Here is a 21,924-nt window from a genome sequence, read left to right on the forward strand (position 1 = left end):
AACATTTTTAAGAGCGAGTAGAACGAGTCAGGAGGGGGGGAATCCATCACTCCAGACTCCCCAGAGGAAACAGGGAAGCGAGGTATTTCCCAGACCTGTCATTTATTTCCCGCGCTGGCTGGCGGTCTTTATATGGTCGGCTAATCAACTTTTAGCTTCTCTCCTGAGCAGCGGTGATACTCGGAGCCGCACTGAGAGCTCTAATGAAGACAGACGAGGGTGGAAGTGTGAAGCCGAGATGGATTCTCGTAGATCAGCAGCTCTGGAGCGGCCGGAGCTGTCAGCACCAGGGTGGTTGTTATCATCAGACTTATTGATTGGTGTGTGGGGAGGTTGTTTTCTTTGTGTTTGTGCAGACATACACGTGTGTGTGTCTATATCGACCTCACATGGCCGGTTTGATTCAAGAGAAATCTCTCTTTAGATCTTTAGATGATTAATTCCACATTTATTTTTAGCTTATAGCTGTTTTTCTGTCTTTGGTAACACTTTATAATAACCATCACTAGTAAACAGTAAACTTAAAGTCAATCAGAGTTTAGAAATAGGTTATTTCACACTTGAAAATGCTTAATAAACCCTTTATTAAGCACTTTAGGTTTATAAACATCAGTTTCAACTGTATAAAAGACATCCAGATGTTTATAGATGAACTACACAGTATTTACAAAGTATTATAGACAAACAGTTGCTAGATAAATGGTTTATAACACATTTCATTGTTTGCAAATAACTGTTGACTAAATTAACTATAAACTTACCATTTATCAGTGATGGTTATTATAAAGTGAACCCTTGGCTTTCTTGTCTATCGTCTATCTGTTGGACTTGGTGGCGAGCTGCAAGAACTGAATTAGAAAAAATAACAGGTAGTTAGTTTAGCTCTGTTTTTTGTCCTGTCCGTGGCAACTGCAAAACAAAAAACAACCTCAGCATCTCAACAGTCACAGTCAGATACACTCATTGACCAACGAAGTACCAACACCAACAATAAACAGTATAAATAAACAAATATACAGAAGTGACACACACTTGTTATCACAAGGCTTTGTTGAACCGAGCTGTGCTGGCAGGTAAAGCTGCCTGAGGCCACTGAAAAGAGTCTTTGTGGTGAAATAACTGCGGTCGTTTCCAGTTCAAGCTGCAGTCTGATTATCCTGACAGGGTGTGTACATGCTGCGTGTGGTTTGTGACGGCTGTCTCTCGCCGAGTCAGTGTTTGGTTTGATTGTGTCATAGAGCAGAGGTTTGCAAAGTGTTACACTGCACCGATCCTCAACCCCACACCTTTTTCTTTCTTTAGTTTACATTTTGCACCATTTAAAGGCAGCTGAATTAGCTTTACTCGAGAAAACATATCAAGATCTGGAGTTATAAACACGGCCGGATTAAATCTATAGGTTACACTAGACAGACTATATTTTTCGTGCCACCCGCTACACACACATTTTGATATTTGGTAAACACACAAAATGACTTAAATACCACATGATTGTTATTATGCTCTTTAATTTAGTTAGGATTGAATACATATTAATGCAATTGATCAGTCATGTGTTTAAAGGAAAAGTATAGCGAATGTTGTGTATGTTGAGAAACTGAATAAATATATAAACACTGAAATACAATCTTAGATCAGCGGTGCATTTCTAATTATTTTAAAATGTATGTTAAACATTATTTTATGCAGCCAGTTAATGTTCTTCTCTCCTTTGTCTGGGCCTCCTCGTGCCGAGATCCCGTCCAAGTTACGCGAGCAACTTTTTAAATAATTTCCGAGCAGATTATGGACATTTATTTGTGTTAAAACTAATAATAATTGTAGATAATAATATTTATATCATGTCTGTGTGCTCCATGAAGGAGAATCAATTTTGACGCAAATCACAAAAATTGGCACTGAAGGTTTTGAACGGACCTTTGTGTTCCAGGAATGGATCCGTCCATGGGCCAGGAGAGGAGAACCCCGGTCACCCCGTCCTCATCGTCCCGCTACCACCGCCGACGGTCCTCCGGCTCCAGAGACGAACGTTACCGCTCAGGTAAGAGGCGGGGGGTTGTCCTCGAACGATACACCTGTGGGACGTTTCGTCCTCATGCAGCCGTCTGTCGCCCACACAGACCAGATGAGCTACATGTGGACCTGTGATCAACACTGAGCTGAACTCACTAACTACCAGTGGAGTGATAACGTCTGACATATGAAATATGAGCTCATCACTATGTTAATTAGCTCCATTAATCACCTCATTAGCATAGTGGGCTGTGGGTGATAACTTCAGCAGGACATGATAATATTTTAATTTTACTCCACAGGTTCCTCCAGTGAAGGTGATGATGTGATTTTAATTTGGAGGTCTTTTCTGCATACATTTGCATTTCAATAACGAAACGTGTCTATAACTGATGTGACTCATGTTCATGTTAATATCACCAGTGTGTCATATGTAGAGATATATTTAATGTATGTGTATGAGCTGGGTTAAAGGGGCGCTCCACCAATTTTACACATCAGGAACAGTTTACACGTCACCTGAAGTTGTAAAAATGTCTCAGATGAGCATTTTACCAGGCAGGTTAATGGTGTTTCTCCTTCTTGTGATGTTGTTTCTTCAAATTATCTTCAAATGCTCAATTTACAAAAACACTCACAACTACAAAATACACTGTGCACAAAACTACTATTTTCTCTCAAACTGCAACTTACATCTCTTAGTTTGGATGTAACGAAAGACTAAACTTCCTGTTGCAGAAACAATGAATGCTCTCACTATTATGGTGTTTAGATTGATTTAAACAGGATCATGTAAACACGGATTCCCTGTTGCCATCCTATTTTCTGCACCGTACGTCACGTGCCGTCATCACGCTCGTACAACGTGATTAGGCGGGAGACGGGTCTTAGCTTCCTGCTGCAGTAGAAGAGTGAATGATTCAAGTTATTATGTTTTTTATTTTAAAATCGATTCAAACAGGATGATGTAAACAACAATGTCCTGCGGCCACTAGGGGGCCACCTGCGGGAGGTCCGTTTCCAGAGGGTAAACTGTGGAGCGCTCTCTGTTGGACGCTGTTGTAATGACACCGTTTCTAAAAACGATCTCAAATCTAGTTTGGCTTTTTTGTCCTCGCCTGTCAGGCTGGTAGATTTATTGGCCTGGCACGAGTCCTCTGTTCCTTTTTGGTTCTATTTGTGTGGCTCAGATGCAGATTTTGGACCTGTGGACACCCCCGCTCTTAACCCCAATCCCCTCTGAGGACTGTTATTCTGAGGTGTTTTCATGCCACAGAGGCCTGCTTGATATTCTCAAGCCTTTCTCTGCAGAACGGGCTGCAGCAAATCCAGAGTTTGGCACAGATCAGTGGAAAAAGCTCCTGACAAATCTGTCACAGCTCTTACAACATTGCTTTGTTTGGTTTTTGTTCCATCTGGTGTCCGGTAAAGATTAATACAGGATTAACCAGAGGATTTCAACTTCTTTTCAGTGGCATCTCATTCAAAATTAATCAGTAAGAATCCACTGGGGTGACGTTCAGGGTTCATAAAGATGTGCGGTAGTTCAATAAGAGGACGAGAGGCGCTGCTGGACCGGTGGGGAACAACCTGACTGACTTTATTATTACATTCCAACACGCTGCTGGAGAGTTTGAGTTTGTTTGAGTTCGATCTGACAGAAAATAAATCCTGTGAAAAAAAACAAAACCTTTTAACCCATTAAATTGAAAAAGAAAAGCTGTGTGAGCACCTTTAAACACCACACACTCACTTTCACACACGGCGCAGTCACACTCAGTCGACCGTAAGACAATAAACGTGCACTTGAGATTTAAATCACCTCCGTTCCCCTACATAAGCACACACACAAGCCAAACAAACGTACATCTGCGAGGCCCATTCACCCTGACGAATGTCTTACTTATGTCATTATCGGGGCCAACAGCCTGCATCGTTAGGCGCCGTGTGTTTGCCGTCTGCCAGCAATGGACACCGTTCAAACAAACCCAGCTGCGGCCGTATCGCGGCGCTTTATCTCGCGCTTAGAAACACTAATTTGCAAAAAAACGTCTTCAGCCGACACTCCCTGAACTTAATCCAGTCGGAAAACCACAGGGCCTCGTGGGAGCCGCTGTCAAGCTTTGGGAACGTTCGCGTCTATGAAGCGAATGTGAATAAATGGGAACGCGGCGCTCATTGTAACGAGAAACACTGCAGCACAAACACAGCTGATCGCCCTGCTGCTGTTTCTTTCTTCTGTGTGCTGGTGCTCTGGCTGGATGGACTCTCCGATTTCTCTATTATTTAACACACTTACGCCCCGGTGTTTATCCTGGACTGCACGGCCATTATCGGTGCCTGAAACGTCAACGTCTTTCTTCGGTTGTTCGCTCTTCCCTGCCATGTTTATATAGTGAGCAGCGGAGGAGTTAGAGCTCAATAAACTGCAATAAAAATCCTACTGAGATAGAAGTAGAGGAGTATTTTCAGCTAAATGTTCAATCTTTAGTGCTCTTAAATCTCTTTGGTGTCTCCTGAGACTTCAGATAACAACGTACGAGCCATATGGAGCCATTTCATGTTTTTTCTCAGTTGTATTTTACTTTAAAAACAACTGAATTTTAACTTTTGGATGAATTGTTCTTGTCCTTCCTAAGTATTGAAAGTACTTGTTTTGCAGAAAAATGTCTGAAACATGATTCTTTATGTCGTTATTAGATCGTTAAAACAACGTTGAGGTGGAACCAGTTTTAAAAACTTAATATTCACTTCCAGTAGTTTAGTTCAGGTGGGCGAGCAGAGTTCAGGGCCCCTCCGAGATAAAACCCGAGCTGAGGTGAGATGATTAATGAGAGAGAGAGAGAAATATCTATCTATCTGTCTATCTCTGGACTTTTCTCAAACCTTTTGTTCTCAGAGAAATATTGAATAATTTGAAGTTATTTTAATAAAACTATCTGAGAAGTTAAGAAGGAAACATCTGTGATAGATATCTGGCTGACAGCGTCTCGTTCTGAAGGGTCAGGAGCTACAAAGGTTTCGATATATGATAACGTGTTTTATATGAGCTGTTTATCGTGTGTTAATAATATAATATAACCATGTCAAGGAGCAAAAAGTTCAATATATGCTTTTAAAATATGGAGTACCTCAGATCTGTACTTGAGTAAATGTATTCAGTTGCTTTCCACCGCTGAGTTCGTGTCTTTTGAATGTTTTAAAATGTGTTTAAGAGCAAAAATGTTTCTTATTTTCTGCCCATGTATATTTTCATTTTGTGTGACCAATGTTAAAGACCTCAGCAGTGTGCTTTAACCCGTGTGCTACATTTTGGGGGATACAGTACATTAATGTTGGCCAGTTTACTACAGTCTGGTACAGTTAATCCCACAGCAGCAATAACGCAGACATGATGGGTTATCAATCTCACACAAATGTTCTCGAGGACTTTCTTCCTATTCACAAATGAGAGGAAATCAATTGCTCACTCTGACAGGCAACTTGAGGATTGCCAACACTAATATAAAGTATCTGGAAAACGCTCAGCTATGGATTCAGTTTTAATAAAACGAAGGTCATCACTTTCAGGCTGTAACTAAATGTTTCTCAAAGTTAAATCCCCCCCTGACGTCTCCTGTGTGTGTGTCTGTAGATGTGCACACTGAGGCGGTGCAGGCCGCCCTCGCCAAGCACAAGGAGAGGAAGATGGCGGTGCCGATGCCTTCGAAGCGGCGGTCGCTGGTGGTCCAGACCTCAATGGATGCCTACACGCCACCAGGTACGAGAAACAAAAAACTCTCCTCTCACACGTTGACGCCTTCAGCTCTTCCTCGCGGTCCTCGAGGTCATTCCTGAGCAGTTTTTGCCGGGAGTGCTGTTGTCATGAGGGGGTGTACTCGGTCTGCAGTGGTGTTTGGGTGGGTGGTGTGTGTCAAGTGGCTCCCACATAAAGGTCAGGACCCAGAAGAATGAAACAACAGGATCCACTCTCGTAACTAGATACAGCAGTCACATTTCACATCCCTGTTTCTGAGCCAAACCTCCCGCCAGCTCTTCTGACATCTGTGATGAACATTTGGCATACGTCTCAGACGGATATCACTTGTCTTTAAATGTGCACTGGATGCATCCTCCAGTCGATTTTCATCCCTGTAGCGTGCAAAGCAGGATGTGTCCCCGGGCGTGTGGCGAGGGCAGCCATCCATGTCTTTTATGGCGCCGGTGTCAGTTAACGATGGTGTTAATGAGGCCATTATTTCTCTGGCTGCAGGGTCGAGCTTCACAGAGATCCGCTGAACGAGCCGTGATTTAGACCAACAGCCACAGATTAAATATGAGGGTATTTTATTGGGTCAGAGCAGATGGTACAAACACGGCTGCCTCGTGATGTTTGACCAACTGTACGATTTCCTCATGAGGGCGTCCAAGTTGTGACTCTCTTCTCCATCAGCGACCGTCATCACTTCATCTGTTTCTGTACGTCCATCCCTCCATCTTATTTAAAACATAAATGTCTCACACACAAACACATTTGTTGACACAACGATCAACAACCGCCAACATAAATCCTTCATAAATGTACACACACATTTTCTACATACACACCATGTTCATACGCAGCTTGTTTGTGTACTGTTGAGGTGTAATACACAGAAGTACTGCGTGTACACACACACACACACACACACTCGTACACAGGATTCACAGGATTTCTGTTATTTTATTTTTGCCATTTTACACAAAGCACGGTAAACAAGCTGTCTCGACACACACAGTCCATCTTGCAGATTTAGAAAGCGCACGTCCTCGGGGAGCTGTAAAGCACTCACACATACACACACACACACACACACACACACACACACACACACAGGGCTGTCTGGCAGCCAGTGAGGTTCAGCCGAGGACAGCGGAGTCGCGTGTTGCCGAGCAGCGTGTCGTATCGTGCAGAGATGACAGGCGAGCGAGGACTCTGATGTGCTCTTTATTGGCTTCTGACTGATTTTCACAGCTGCATTTTGTCAATTTTCTCAGCACATCATCAAATATATTCCTGCGTTATGAGGAGCTGCTCTCGCTCTCGCTCTCCTTCCTCTTTGTGCGTTTGCTTGTGTTTGTTTCTTGAGATCCCCGTGTTGCCCGGCAGCGTCTTCTTTTTGTCAACATGTTTGTGTTTTGTCACAGGGAGCCTCTTCGGGGTCCTGCTGACACCGAGACATTGATTTGCCATTTAAGCATGTCAGCAAAGCACCGTGGTGGTTCACATGTCGAGACCGCGAACTGGAAATGTCATAACAAACCATAAATGTCACATTTTTAAAGTTTAAAGAGAAAAGGGGAGGATTATCTGCATTGGTGGCTAAGGCTGGCGCTGGGGACAACATTATCCAAGTTTTGACCTCATTTAAAGATGTCAAATTTAAGATTTCTGCATAAAAACAGGTAGATCTGTTATTATTTGTTATATATTATCCCAAATGTTTCCAACAATCCTGAGAAATCCACAACTTCAGTGAAGGTAACGGACTAAACTTCACCTCGTCTGCACCTGACTCCAGCTGTATCTCCACTCAGTCATGAGAAATAAACCTGCTTCTTTTTGTTTGGGTGATTGTTGTCGTCGGTTTATTGTGTGTCTGCCCCGCCACAACAATACACACTTACACGCACACAAGGACACAGCACCTGTGTGTGTGTGAGAACTGGGTCAGCTGCTGTTGTTATTCGTATCAGTCTCGTAGCCAAAGGCATTATGGAAATCGCATGCAAACTACACACAGAGTTTAGCCTTCACAACCGAACCTTACTCCAGCCCCCCTGCGGCGGCGCTGAACAGATGGGAGCTGAAGTCTTTCCAGCCTACAGACGATAAACTGCGACGTATAGAGATGTGATTTTTCCGTCTGTCTCTAAATATAGCTCATTATAAACCAATCGGGATTAGATTAAACCTGACGTTTGTTTGTTTCCCCTTCATATTGAAAGATGTTTCCATAGTCCACAGTTTTTAAATGCTGTTATTGCGTCTCTGTTTTATATACTCACCCTCCTCTTCCATATCCGTCCTCCTCAGATACCTCCTCGGGCTCAGAGGGCGAGGGACAGGGCGAGGGCGATGGAGAGGAGGGCGGAGACGGCGAAGAAGAGGACGGAGGAGGTGGCGGAGGAACCTCGTCCAGCCGGGAGGGGAGCATCAGCATGGAGCACTGGATCAGCCGGGCCATCCACGGCACCTCCTCCACCACCACCACCACCTCCTCCACGGCCTCCTCCTCCTCTTCCTCCACGCGCAGCGGGGGCAGCGGGGCGGCCGGCGGCAGGCTGGCCGACGTCCTGGCCCAACACGTCCACATCTCCGGCCACCACAACCGCCACCACCATCACCATCACCACCACCACCACCACCACAAGACAGGTAATTGAACTGACACCCTAAACCACCTAAACACCGCCGTTAGGTAAATCTGGACACCTTCAGCAACATGCACAAGTTGTTAGCTGCATCCTGACATCTTTAGCCAAGTCCAGACACACTTAACCGACTCCTGAGAGCTTAAGCCATGAAAAGAGGGGACACAGAGACTCTTTGACCTTCTGTTCCAGGTGTTATGGTAATAAGGTGGTAACATCATGGTGAAGGCACGCTGCCTTCGAGTGGTAGTTAAGCTACTTTAGTGCTATAAAGTGTCCAGATAGCTTAAGGTTGCAGCTGGTAGTTACTGTGAGCCTGTGTTGTGTTTGCTGCCACAGAAGAGAACTAAAGGTTCATGCAGCGTTACGACTGTATGTCATCATCACAGCAGAGCTGGTCCGGAGCTGCAAGCCCGACTGAAGTGAGCCTCAATTAAAATGTCATGAAACGAGATTTCTTTAAACAACTGCTGGAAACCGCGGCTCTGGAAAGGTAACACGAAATCATGCTAATCAAAAATCAGGCTAATGTGTGATGCAGCCACAACAACCACGTATGTGTTGATGAAGCCGTCGGCCCAAACTCGGTTGGAGCGTGCACTCTTCACACAACGTGACATGATCACACAATACCCCCTAATGTTCAAACCCAGTCAGTGCCACTGCAGGGCGCCCATCACGAAGACCAGAGACCTTTAGTCAACTCCTGCCGGACACATTTAGCAAAATGTAGGAATTTCAGACACATTTAGGAAAAAAGCAAGAAGCTTCAGCCAAGTCTTGAATTGTTTAAGATTGTGTTTGGCAGGAAGGCCGGCCTGTTCATCCAGCAGGCCGACATGCACAAACAGGAAGGTGAGGGGTTTTTTAATGCGGTGCTGCTTTCATGCTAATTTAAACTACAGCTTCGATCCCAAAAGGAAAAGAAAGTGTATTTATGGCACAATTCAAACACTGAGGCAGTTTCACAGCGCTTTACACAAACTTAGATAACAAAAGGATCAGACAGCTCAGCTCTGCATAACGGGAGATTCAAACACATCATCAGAAGAGCTCCACATAAAAGAAGATATGGAAACACAGATAAAGATCACGACTTTCTAAAAATGTGGATTCTGAACCATCGTGTCCATCGTGAAGTTTATCTGAGTTGTAGCTTTCTTTGAATACCACAGACAATCGCGACATCTTCTCAAAAACATCTCAACACCGGCTTTATTGATACAGTCTGTCATGTGTATTACATGTGACCAACTTTTAGCTTTCTAAGAAACACAATATAAATAGTGCACTTACACTCTTCTATATTTCGCTGAAGACCTGAATCCTCCAAAGACGTGTGACGATCCCTGAACGACGAGGCTGAAAACTTCAAACGCTCGTTCTGATTCGCTCTTTAAATAAAACAACCAGAGTTTATTTAGTTGTCGGCTGTTGAGGTTTCTAATAAAAGTGTGTTGTTTGGCTGGGAGGGACTGTGTGTGTGTGTGTGTGTGTGTGTGGGCTTTGAGTCTTTGAAGTTTAAATGTGTGAACTGGAGATGTCAGCTGGTTGAGTGTGTTGGGTTGGAGGGTCGTATCCGTGTGTTCAGGGTGTTTTCACAGTTCCTCTGCTTCCTGTTTTAACTGCAGTCTGTGTCTGTGTCTGTCCTGCTATCAGAAATCACTCCGGTACCGCAACAACCAACCAGAACTTAACTAAACTGTGTGCTGCTGCTCCAGTTTTAAGATTTTCTCTTTCCTGTTATGACTGAAACTGAAACTTGTCATCGCTCCATGGGTCTGATGACTTTGGGCTCTGCAGTCCAGTTTAAACTCTACGTTATTTTTATAAATTAAAGAAAACTTTTTTTCCATTTCTTTCCTCTTCAAAAAAACATCATTCTTTGTATTTAATATTGTTGAGTCTCCTTTTCCACAGATCAACGTCCTCTGAATAAAACATCATAGATGTGTTTTTTTGTGACTGAAGCATCAGTCAGTCAGAATCAGACGTCAGTCACGATGGTGTCAGACAAACACAAGAAATCAAAGATTGGAATAAACTTTTCTGACTTTAAAGGCCAAAGAAATACAGTAACGGATATTTTGTCACTATCCTCTAAAACATAAACGTTTCAGGAGAAAGAAACGGCCCTGAATGTATTTTTCTTTTGTCTTTAAATGAATTATTTAGCCAAAGAAGTAGCATAACTTCCTGAGATATCTTGAGATATTTCTGTTTCACTTAATTGTTTATTCTGTGACATACCTGAAGTGTTATTCTGTTTTGTGACAAAAAAACAAACACATTTTATTTGACTTTTATTGCATATCCATGCTCCCATTTCCCAATATCACTAGAGAAAAAGTGCACCCAGAAATGAAAACTCAGTCACTATCTCCTCCCGATGGAAAGTCAGGTGAAGTATCGTCGTCCACAAAACACACAACACTGTAGCTGCCAAGCTGAAAGCGTTAGCGTGGACCCCGTCTGAAGTGGGTGTACGAGCTCGGCTGTTTGGGATCTCAGCGCTGCACGGAGCCATTTTATGTTTTTTTGGTTGTTTTTTTTAAAGCTACTTCAGTCGTTTAGCAGAACGCTGCCACGCTGTTTTGCTGTGAAGCTCCAGAAATGTTGTGTGGACTACGAAACTTCACCTGACTTTCCATCAGCCTGGAGGGAGGAGATGATGACTGAACTGCTTCTTTCACAAGTTCTCAATTCAACACTGCTGTAGAGATGTTTTGTTTTTCACTGTCACACACAAATGTTCAGCAACAGGAATGACAGTCTGGCACGCTTATACTAAGAATATAACTGTCTCCACTCACCTATAGAAATAAAAAGGTAATTGTGAGATTGTTTGCGCTGCAAATATAAAAAAGAAAAATATAAAAACATCCAGACTAAAGGACAGATTGTGAGCTCCTCATCACACTCACACCAGCAGCAGGGTGGAGGTTCCTGTAACTGGTTCAAACCTACAGCACACACTTAAAAGTGAAAAACCTGCCCGGCTGCTGCTATCTGCTGAGGTGGCGTCGTGTCTAAACGCTCTGTCGGCGGCAGGTTTTGTTTTCATGCTGGCTCTGTTGGTATCCAGCTCTGAAGATAATGCATGGCCGGACACAGAGAGGAGCCCCCGCCAGCTCCGCCCGGCCAGCATTCAGCTCCTCCACTGCTCACATGTGACGGGAGACGGTCTGTGCACGCTGCTGGTTAGCTGGTTTTGTTTGCGCGGGTCTGTTTTCCACTGATTTCCTGTGTCACCGTTCCCCTGCGGTCTCAAATTAGCAAAGTCAGAAAGACGTCTCAGAGGGAGCAGCTGCCCGAAGGCGTGTGGCTACAACGGCACTCGGTCTGCTTCGAAGAATGAAATGAGGAAGATGGAGACGATACGGGAATAACACCTGCGTCTGAATATTTTCTCAGTCAGAGGCAGAATTAATTCAGAAGAAAGAAACAGCAGGAGGAAATTTAAGAGCAGCTCCTGAGGTGAAGCTCGTCCATCTGCGCCTTGACTAAATGACTACAACTAGTTCTGGTTCATTGTATAAATAATACAACATTTCAGTGGATTAACATCAGTGTTTCCTGATTTGGGTGCAAACAATGGTTGTTTTCTCTCGTGTAGTCTGTCATAGTGGGTGATGGCAGCGTCTGGGACCCTCAAAGGTCTTGTAAGAAAGACCGGGGCAGCCCGGTCTCACTCATACCGGGTCAGAGACCACAGCCTGGTCAGTGGCCCTACGCTTGTTATCCTCTACCTAATAAAGGGGGAGATGAGTCTGAGTCGGGCCGGTCGGGTGGTAGGATGGGTCACACACTGGACCTGTCCAGAGTTTGTATCCCGACCAGGAGCCAAGATTGATTTGTTTATAAGTTATGTTGCATAAGTAAATTAATGCAAGTAAATGACGTAACATAAGTGACGTGTGTGAACAAAGTTATTTTAACTCAAGTATTATTTTTTTTTGTTTTTGTGCAGAAACCTGACCAAACCACGACTGTTAATAACAGCCCAGAAGTCTTAATCTGCCATAATATGTGATCTGTTTGTTGGCAAGCTTTATTTTGAAAGTTTAAAGCAACATTATGTAACTTTTCTACCTTAAATATCAGCTTCAACATCATGTTGATGGCACAGTGTCTTGTAACAGGGGGAACAGCGTCTCTGTCACTTGTTTCTGCACCATGTAGCTTCAGTGAGAGGGTCGGATCACAGCGTTACATACATGTTTACTTCAACATACAAGTTTTAACACATGACATTGTTATGATGTAGTTAGCGTCTTGTTAGCGTAGCCCCTCGCGTGCTGGAGCTTTAAGTCACTGACCAGGCTGCTGTGCAGTATTTGACCAGGAGGGAGGCGCTCACAGGCTTTAAACAGGCCGATCCAAACACGATAAATACTTTGTGTTAGAAAGACGAGTCCACGGTTCTGGTTCACAAACATCAAAATCAGACAAAATGTACTTTTGGTGTAGTTCAGTCGTTTGTTCAGGGTCCTGGCAGCCTCGTCTGTTACAGTTCGAGCAGGTTACATATTTAATCGTATTATTTTGTTGTTCATTTTCAATTTGCCGTCATGTTTCATTGAGTCTTTTTCTTCTTGTTGTTTGACCGAGTTCATGTTTATCTCAGAGGAAATCCTCGGCGGTGTGAACACGCGTGGGTTACAGCTCTGTTTCTCATTTCCTCGTTCAAGGCCGAAGCAGCCGAGCTCTCCTGTGTGTTCACTGTGTGTGTGTGTGTGTGTGTGTGTGTGTGTGTGTGTGTGTGTGTGCGTGTGTTCATACTTAAAGGTGATCGTTTCCCATGCTGCCTCACTCCAGCCTCGTTTCTCATTCGACTCTTATCAGAACAGCCTCGCCTGCTCGTTGCAGATAACTTTTTTTGTCCTCTTTCCCCCGATCCGTCTCCGCTCCTTTCATCCCGCCACATTTTCCCGCAGGTTGCAGATCTCTCACAGGATCGCTGCGGACGATCCGGTTGTTATGTTGGACTTCTGGCTCCGTTTGGGTTCAACAGAGCACGCTGCGTTTGTCGCCTCTTTTGTTTTAAGATAACGCAACGTGTTTGTTTGTGCTGTTGCTATGTGATTATTGAAAACCCCTTCAGAGACAGATGGTGCTCATTTGATGAAAGTTGAAATATTTTTAATCTCAAGCACCCTGCAGACGGAGCGCTGAACTGAGCTACACTCTCAGTGTCTTGATTGTTTTGCTTTAACTTAAATACCAGGTTACAGATCATTATAGTGTGTCCAGTTTTATAAGTATGAGGTGTATTTTGATGCGAGGCTCCTGAATGACACGAGACTTGACGCCACTTTTTCAAGACCCCCCCCTCCCTTCTTGTTCCTCACATGCAGGCCTTTTATCCCACCTCTCCTTGAGGAGGAGGAGGAGGGCAGTGCCAGCTGGTCTGGTAGAGAATGGAAACTCTGGGCCACGACGCTCCGGTAAGTCGAGTCAGGAGCATGTCTGGCCGAGAGCCCGAGGAGCAAGCGTCAGTCTCCTGCCATCCCTCGGCTCCGGGCAGGGATGTCGTATCTTTCCCCTCTCCGTCATCTGCTTGCTGTTGAAGTCGTGCCTTCTCGTTCTTTTTCCCTCCATGCTGATGAAATTTGTGCTTTCTCATGTTGAGAAAAATATTTCAATGCTAACCTCGACCAGGAGTAGCATTGAGCTTCGTTGTAGATGCATGAGAGCGTTGTGTTTTTGTTTGTTAAGATCTGACGAAAAAAAGCTGGAGCTCACAGCTTTTTAGAGAGTGAATTGTTGATGAGGAGAATCAACAATGCTTATAAAGAGGCTAGAAAGCAGCTTTTCCCTCTTTTCAAGGTTACTCTGTTTGGTGTCGTGTATTGATTTGGCTAATTATGCAGCATGTTTTTAGTTGTTTGCTCAGCCAGAGGCAATCTGCTTTCAAAACGGCTTCTCATCAGAGCCAGAAAGCAGATGGTAGAGGAATGTAGGCTGTCTGTCTGCCTGCTTCCTCCTTTTTAGTTTTGTGTTGGTCTGTAATTTTCTGCAGTATTCTTAATATCTGCTACCTGAAATCCTGAATACTGTGTCACTGAATTCATCCCCTGCTTTTGTCTGGTCCTTATCAACAGCCAGACTTTCACACCTCGCTCATTTAGAGGAATTGTTTAAAAACCGGGAGTGTTCCCACCCCGAAGATCGATGTATGAAGTTGCAATCACTCTGGTTCTGGTTCTGGTCCTCTCTCCTCTCTGTAACGTTACGCTCATGAAGTAAAGTCCATTTCCCCTCCGGCTCCAGTCAGCAGTCGACATTACAGAACAGAAACACCCGACAATCTCCGCGGATCACTGCTGCAGTCAGGCTGATAAACAGGAGTGAAGATAAATCCACTTTTTAATCCCAGAAGTTAAATAGTAATCTGTGAGCTCTCCTCCCGTCGGTGAACAGCTCAGAAGATGTGGTGTTTCACACCAAATGAACTTAACTACAGGTGTGAAAACACCCTTAAAAAACTTGAACTGAGAGTTATTCCTTCTACATGTTAACAGCTATAACCCAACGCCCCCGTTAGTAACTCGCTGCCTGACATGTGAATAGGCAGCTGCTGACACGCTCATTTGTTGAAGTGGCTCCCTCCGTTCCTTCTAGATTGCTCGAGAATACAAAGCGATCCACGATGAAGTGAACAATGAGCAAAAAGTCTTAAGACCAGACCTTTAATCAGCCGTTCATCATTGTCAGAAACAATATATACCCCAAATCCATTAACGCGGCGCTGGAAGTGTTCCCGTACTCAATGTAATTAAGGCTGCCGTCTGGATGAGGCCCGTCGGGATTTCGCCGTAGCTCAGCCTCCCCTGTCGATGCTGTATATCTGCCAGGGGAATAAACTGTGGTCTCTGAGGAGTAACAGTTCAGCAGTTTGGGAGCAACAGAAGGTTCCTGGATGTTATTCATCAGGTGTCTCATAACGCTGATGAGAGAGGTTTCTCGCTGCAGGTTTTCCCCCACAAGTTTTGCAAAACCTGCCGTCTTTGTCTTGAGGTCGAGTGTTCTCACTCACTCAGCTTTCTGTCTACTCAGCACAGACTACTGGAAAGGGATCTGAATGATTTTGTGGCAGTCTTTTTTGAGGTCTTCATTAAATGTGTCTCAGGTCTGTTCCTTTACAAGCTACATGGAGGATGACAACATCCCTTAGATTTGGTCTGGTTGACAAAACAATGTCACCACAAGGTCCAGCTTTGTAAAACATGATCCCCATCTGCAGATAAATCTGTCCATATGTCAGTGCAGTTTAAGTTTTCAGCACTTGAAGAACTTCTTTTTCCGCTTTGGCTTTAAATTTAAGTTTGCATCAACACCCCCACCTTCTCCCTGCAGCTTCATGTGGTGGTAAAACCATTATCACACTACTGAACTACACTTCTGCTAAACATTACATCTTTTTAATGCTGGTAGAGAAAACATACAGTAAAATGTCTCTTTATTGGCCGACTCACTTAACTCATTTGACTCATTTGCCCTGGCGGGGTTTGAACCTGTGACCTTTCAGCAACAGTATCTATAACCATCAGTCCACCTTTAAACCCGCCTTGACCCCCCGCGGTGAGATGTAAGTGTCCCGTCCCTGAATCAGCTCCCTCGGCCGGGCCTGATTGGTATTCCAGCGGTGAAGGAGGCATTCATCATCCTCCTCAGCTCAGGGCTGATATTCCCCCTCCCCGTCACACATCATCATAAATACACTGTGATGAGGTCACTGCTACACACACACGCAAACACACACATTCCCGGACAGATAAACAACTACGCGACTACAGAGAGTAGCACGTCTGGATCGGAGTAGCTCCGACAGACGGCCCAGATGTTGCAGAGACGGGGTACGCAGCGTGCAGCGGTAATTAGCATGCCTGTGCCGTGCGCTGCAGTATTGATATGCAGTCCGTGTCTGGAGAAAGGATTCTGTTTGGTCTCGCTGGCTTTGGCTCGGCGCTTTGCAGGGAATCATCTCCTCCCTCTCTCCGTCTCTCTTCTACACTTTCTCTGTTTTCCTCTCTGTTTTCAGCCTCCCAGCTCAATTCTTAGTCGATTTTATTGGACGACACATGACGTTTATGGAAGAGAACAAACTTTTCCTAAATCATCTCAGCGCATCAAAATGTTGTCATACAGCTATAGGTCAAAAAAAAAAGAAATGTAGCCACAGGACGGTTAGATTAGGGCGCCATTTTGTTTTAAAAGTCTTCTTTTCTAGTGTAAATTAAGGTTGAATCAATAATGCACGCTGTACAAAGTAAGTATGGTGTGTAAATGTATTTGTACCTTATCTAAGAGTCCTTATGAAACCACTTCATCTCCCACCAAGAACAAAAGGATGATGAAATATTAAGTAAGAGGGAGATCAGAGTGGAAGGCTGGATGGTATTATTTTCTGCTTCAGCGCACCATAATGAAGTAAATGTTATGTTATATACTGAAATGAAACCACCGCGACTTTCTTGCAACTCCAGCTTCAGTCAACATCTTTTCCATTCACAGCTTGAAGGTTATTGGATGAAAACAGTCTAAATGAAAATGATTCACTCACATCACAATGAGAAATTAAGTCAATGTGAGCGAGGTTACTTTTATAACACGTTGAGTCATTTTAAAACCCTCTGCTCGTCAAATAGCTTGATTTCTTTTAAAGAAACACTAATTAGTGGATTGAATTAGAGCCTGATGATGATGGAGAAGCGGGTTCTTTGTGTACATGAGCAGCACTCGGAGTCGAAGCGTTCACATGTAACCCGCTCTGCTGCCTTTTCACTGTGGGAAACCTTGACGCTGTGAAGTATTTCATCTCCTTTATGTTCTGGTCCTTGATTCCAGCAGCTGAGTGGAGAGTCGAGGGGTTCACATTTAAATCATCTCGAGTGGTGACCTCTCAGGATGTTTTCAAAAGTAGTGTGGTGCATCCTCCACGCCTGATTGATCACTTGAAGTGAAATATGGACTTTTCAGGGTTTTTGTTATCGTCACCCTCTGCTTTTAGTTCATTTCTGCATAAATGTGTCCCTATCATTTTTTCACGGTCATTTGAAGCACTTCATCTCTAAAGTTTCTTTATTTCATCTTTAAGAATGATGGTTTATTATCACGCATGTTTGATATTATGCAGTTTATTTTCACGGCAGTACAGTGTCCCAGTTAGTCTAGAGTTAGGGATACACTAACGTTGTCTCTTAATCTGAAAAGTTCAAAAAAGAGACCATTTGGACGCATTTTATTTGTAATGAGAAACTTTTGAATAGTTCTGGGTCAACAAACAAACAGTTTGACACCAGCAAAGTCACTTTATTGGCTTTTTTTTGTACCGTTTCCTCCTAAAAGATGACTTTGCAGTGCAGAAAGTGCCAAATCACGCAACATTTTTAAAACCTGAGCAGGATGAGATCCACCTTTGTCACCCAATCGCCAGATTAAAAAAAGAAAGACAATTTTTTTCCACGATGCGCCACGGAGAAGCTCACAACCAGTAACCAGAGAATATGAGATCTATCTTTACACGCTTACAATGTTAATGCAAATGGCACACAAGACATACAACTGCAGGCAGAACATAAATACAGTATTTAGCGCTGAAAGCCGAAGGACGGTAAACGACACGGCAGGCAGCTCCTACACGTCCCTATTTAGATTCACAACACATCTTCCTCCCTACATCATTTCATGCTCCGACCACTCAAAGTAAAGAATCCCCAGGGCAGAACAGTAAACTGCGTTTGATGTTGTTGAACAGCAGCTGAGCCTCATGAAAGTACGTAAATGTGAAGAATCGGAGGCATGGTGGGAGCTTTGAAACATCAGGCGCACCACAGGAGCTGAAACAGCCTAACTGTAGCACAGAATTAAGGGAGAAACGACCTAAAAATGGATGTTAAGGTGTGGGTGTTGATGGGAATGAAGTGGGTTTTTTTCTGCTCAGAGAAACGCAGGCGTCACAGTTATGTGGTGGTGATCCGTGAGGGAATGGCTGCAGGGTTCTGGAGGGGTTTAGATGCTGGTTCTGGTGGATTTTCTCTGTATATTTGTGAAGTGTGTCGGATCAACAAGGCCCAGACATCATTTTCCGAAAGGTTTCTTTGCAGGAATTCAGTGATAGATCATCCCACCTCAAATATTATTCATTTATCTTTTACTTCTGCTAAACACTTCTGTGTGTTTTAGCTGCATGTTTCCAATCAGCTTCATTAACACTCAGTTTCTAAGTGCTGCCTGTATAGATGGTTGGATAGATGTATAAATGTGGGTCGGCTGGTGGAGCGTCTGATGTGCGGGGGCTGCATGTCGTCCCCCTCCATCCCTTTCCCTGTCACTCTGACAAGGTTCAAGGTAATTCATTCGTCATCATACAACACAGGGTTGTATAACGAAACTCCTTCATGCTGCATAAATTACATATAAACAGTTATTCATATAGAAATATGAATCTGCGTCAGGGTGAATGTAAACAGCAGCAACAAGATGGTCGACATCTGGGAAGCTCTGTTCATCAGCTGTGTCTGTGTGTCAGCAACAAGCATCGATGTTACAAACACAGAGTCCACCTCCCCTCGTCCAGCTGTAGCTGCAGGTGGAGACGGGTCTCTGTGGACACGACGTTGTTTGTCCAGCCTGAGTCCCACTTTGTCCACTTCCTTTTCCTGTGCCCAGATTAGCCAGGAGCAGCCTTAAACCCAGATGGATTAGCATGTTTTAGCCCGACTCTCTTCCCCCCGGGGCCGGTCCAGCCGGTCACGTTGGCTGGTCTCCTTCAGCTGTTCAATCTAATAAAGCCAAGAAAAAGGCCCAAAATATTTCTAAAAACAGATAAACAAATGAACATGAAGTAAAAAAAGAAAAGGAATACATTAGTTTGAAAGTCTCAATGCATCGTAACATCGGGGCATTTATTTAAACTATATAATTAACACCAGGATGTTTTGGGGGTGTGGGGGAACTAACCGGACCTTAACGCCCTCCTCGATTCCCCCCTCGTCTTCTCACGTCACAGAGAACCACTCTGCCCCTCCAGATGTCACCGGCTACACCAACAACACCGCCACCGACGGGATCCAGGTGGAGAGAGCCCCCGGCGCCGGCAACGCGGCCCAGAGACAGACGCCCAAGTACGGCAACGCGGAGCTGATGGAGACTGGAGACGGTGAGTTCCTCTCATGGTTTGGTCACCGATGTTCATTTGTTATGACGGTGGTCTTGTCGTGGTCAGATTTAGATGCTTTTCATCATCAGCAAAGATGAATCCAGATGTTTCTGAGGCCATCCAGGTCTCCAGTTTGCTTGCTTGCTGCGTAGTTTGATATTTTCTTCTCCGGAGGGACTCGCAGCCGCAGCAGACGGACTCATTCATCAGACGTGATCGATGCCGCCGTGGACGGAGACGTTGAACGCAGCTCAGAGCGAAGCAGCTCGACAGATCGGCTGCCAGAGTTTACAGATGGCAGCTTATTGGCTGAAAGAGACACAACAAAGCGGAGGCTCTCTATCTGAACGCTGAGAGGATTTCATCACAGATTATTAATCTCTGCATTATGTTGCTTACAATAGGTCTGTAGATTTCTGAGGATTTAACCTCAGATTCACTGTGTGCGGGCAGAGATTTGGTTTCCGTCTGCGCGTTCCCTAAAATAGTTTCTACATCTCAACGTATTAACTTTCCGTAAGGATTATTTTTGGCCTCATTCATCTTTTGTTTGGATTCATTTCTCTATAACCGGCTTCTAAAACAATACGTATGCAACATATCATCAGATTCACACCAGATCTCTGCCACGAAAATGTAAAAGGAGTCCTTGTTTTTATCTATATTATTCTACTTGATCATTTTTTGAAAACAGAGGGATATTTTCTTTATTATTATTATATTTTTTACATTTTAGGAACCTTAAAGGAGATTTTATCGGCTGACATCAGAAATTTTGACTTCCTAATATCAGCCATCGGGCCCAAGAATTGCATATCGGTCAGGCTCCTACCGTGACAACGTGAGAACGGAAAGAATCAGAAATGATTTTAAGAGGCGCTGGATTATTTACATGATATAATCACGTGTGTGTCATCATCACAATATCAATATTTCATTCTCATTATCCCTATATCGAGACACCCCTGGTAAGAAATTTGGTCTGCCTGGTCAGGTTAAAAGAAAATAAGAAAAGGAGAGAGGTCATTGCTGTGTAGCTACAGCTAACACCTGTAAGATGGGTAGAAAAGACGCTCAAAGTATAATTCACTTTCCTCTGGATGGAGGACGAGTCTCGGCCCAGAATAGATGTTGATTCTGTCTATGATTTCTCCACCACACATAGACATACCAGAGACATACACCACCTGCCTCTACGGGGTTTTACTGTACATTGTGCCAGACGCTCTGATCATCTCACCTCTGCGTCTTAAAGCTCCACAATCTGTGCCGGCCGGGTTTAAAATCAGCCTTAATCAAAGAGCAATTTGCACCCACACCTCATCTCGTATGCCATCTTCACGTCGAGTGTCGTGTTCGGCGGCGGTTCTGTTGATTGCTCACTCGAGGCCACTTTCATGTAGATTAAAAACTTGGGGATGTTTTTGTGTTTGAAAGGAGAAGCAGCGGGATTGCACTCAGACTGTCGCTCGGCCGAATGTAAAAAAAAGCCACAACTTTCTTCGCATGAGCACCTGTGAAAGCAACAAGTAAGAGTTCGGTGTTGGACTTAACGTTAACGTGTGTTCGTCCTCTGCAGGTGTTCCAGTCAGCAGCAGAGTTTCGGCCAAAATCCAGCAGCTCGTCAACACTCTGAAGAGACCCAAACGGCCGCCGCTGAGAGAGTTCTTTGTCGACGACTTCGAGGAGCTCCTGGAAGGTAAAAACTTCTTTGTTTTTAAACAGATAAAAGTTAGGTCTGATGAGCCTTTTAGAGACGCTTTCAACAAGCTGCTCATGTCTTTTTCTACGTCTATACGTCGGTGATAGCCTTGGCCCTTTTCACGTTGTCCGTCCACATGTCCGCCCGTCTTGTGAACCCGTAACACTGTGATCCGACCCTCTCACTGACGTTACATGGTGCAGAAACATGTGATGGAGGCACTGTTCACTCTGTTACAAGACACTGAACCATCAACATGATTTTGAAGCTTATTTAAGGTCAAAAAGTTACATAATGTTGCTTTAAACACAACAGTGAAATGGGCTGAAACACACAAAATCAGTGTTATGGTGGTGGAAAGTGGAACAGACTGGTGATAACAGCCATGCTGCTGTTTCTGGTAATATATTAACAGCAAGGACAACGATATGAAATGACTAAAATAAAGCCCAGCAGGGATCGAACCTTCAACTCCAACTGTGTTTCAATGCCTCGCTCTTCATGTTGAGACAACACTGGAAAAATCTGGACAGTAATCCACACAAATAAATCACGTTTAGCTCTTCACTCCCTGATGTCTGCTGTGACACAGACGGAGTCTCTAACTGATGAATATTTCTATTTGTTTCCAGCTTCAGAAGCTGCAGAGCCA

General features: G+C 44.1%; 1 protein-coding gene across 1 annotated transcript in view; it reads left to right on the plus strand.

Moving 5' to 3' along the window:
* LOC311266909 (disco-interacting protein 2 homolog C) overlaps positions 1 to 21,924 on the plus strand; it is a 176,848-nt gene that overhangs the window by 106,852 nt on the left and 48,072 nt on the right. Inside the window, exons 3-7 of the mRNA XM_084369584.1 lie at positions 1,931 to 2,041; positions 5,648 to 5,773; positions 8,069 to 8,410; positions 19,421 to 19,570; positions 21,150 to 21,269. Of these exons, the coding sequence (XP_084225710.1) occupies positions 1,931 to 2,041; positions 5,648 to 5,773; positions 8,069 to 8,410; positions 19,421 to 19,570; positions 21,150 to 21,269 (849 nt within the window). The remainder of the gene's footprint in view (positions 1 to 1,930; positions 2,042 to 5,647; positions 5,774 to 8,068; positions 8,411 to 19,420; positions 19,571 to 21,149; positions 21,270 to 21,924) is intronic.

This window comes from Pagrus pagrus (assembly GCF_965226575.1).
Source record: "Pagrus pagrus genome assembly, chromosome: 12".
NCBI classification, from domain to species: Eukaryota; Metazoa; Chordata; class Actinopteri; order Spariformes; family Sparidae; genus Pagrus; species Pagrus pagrus.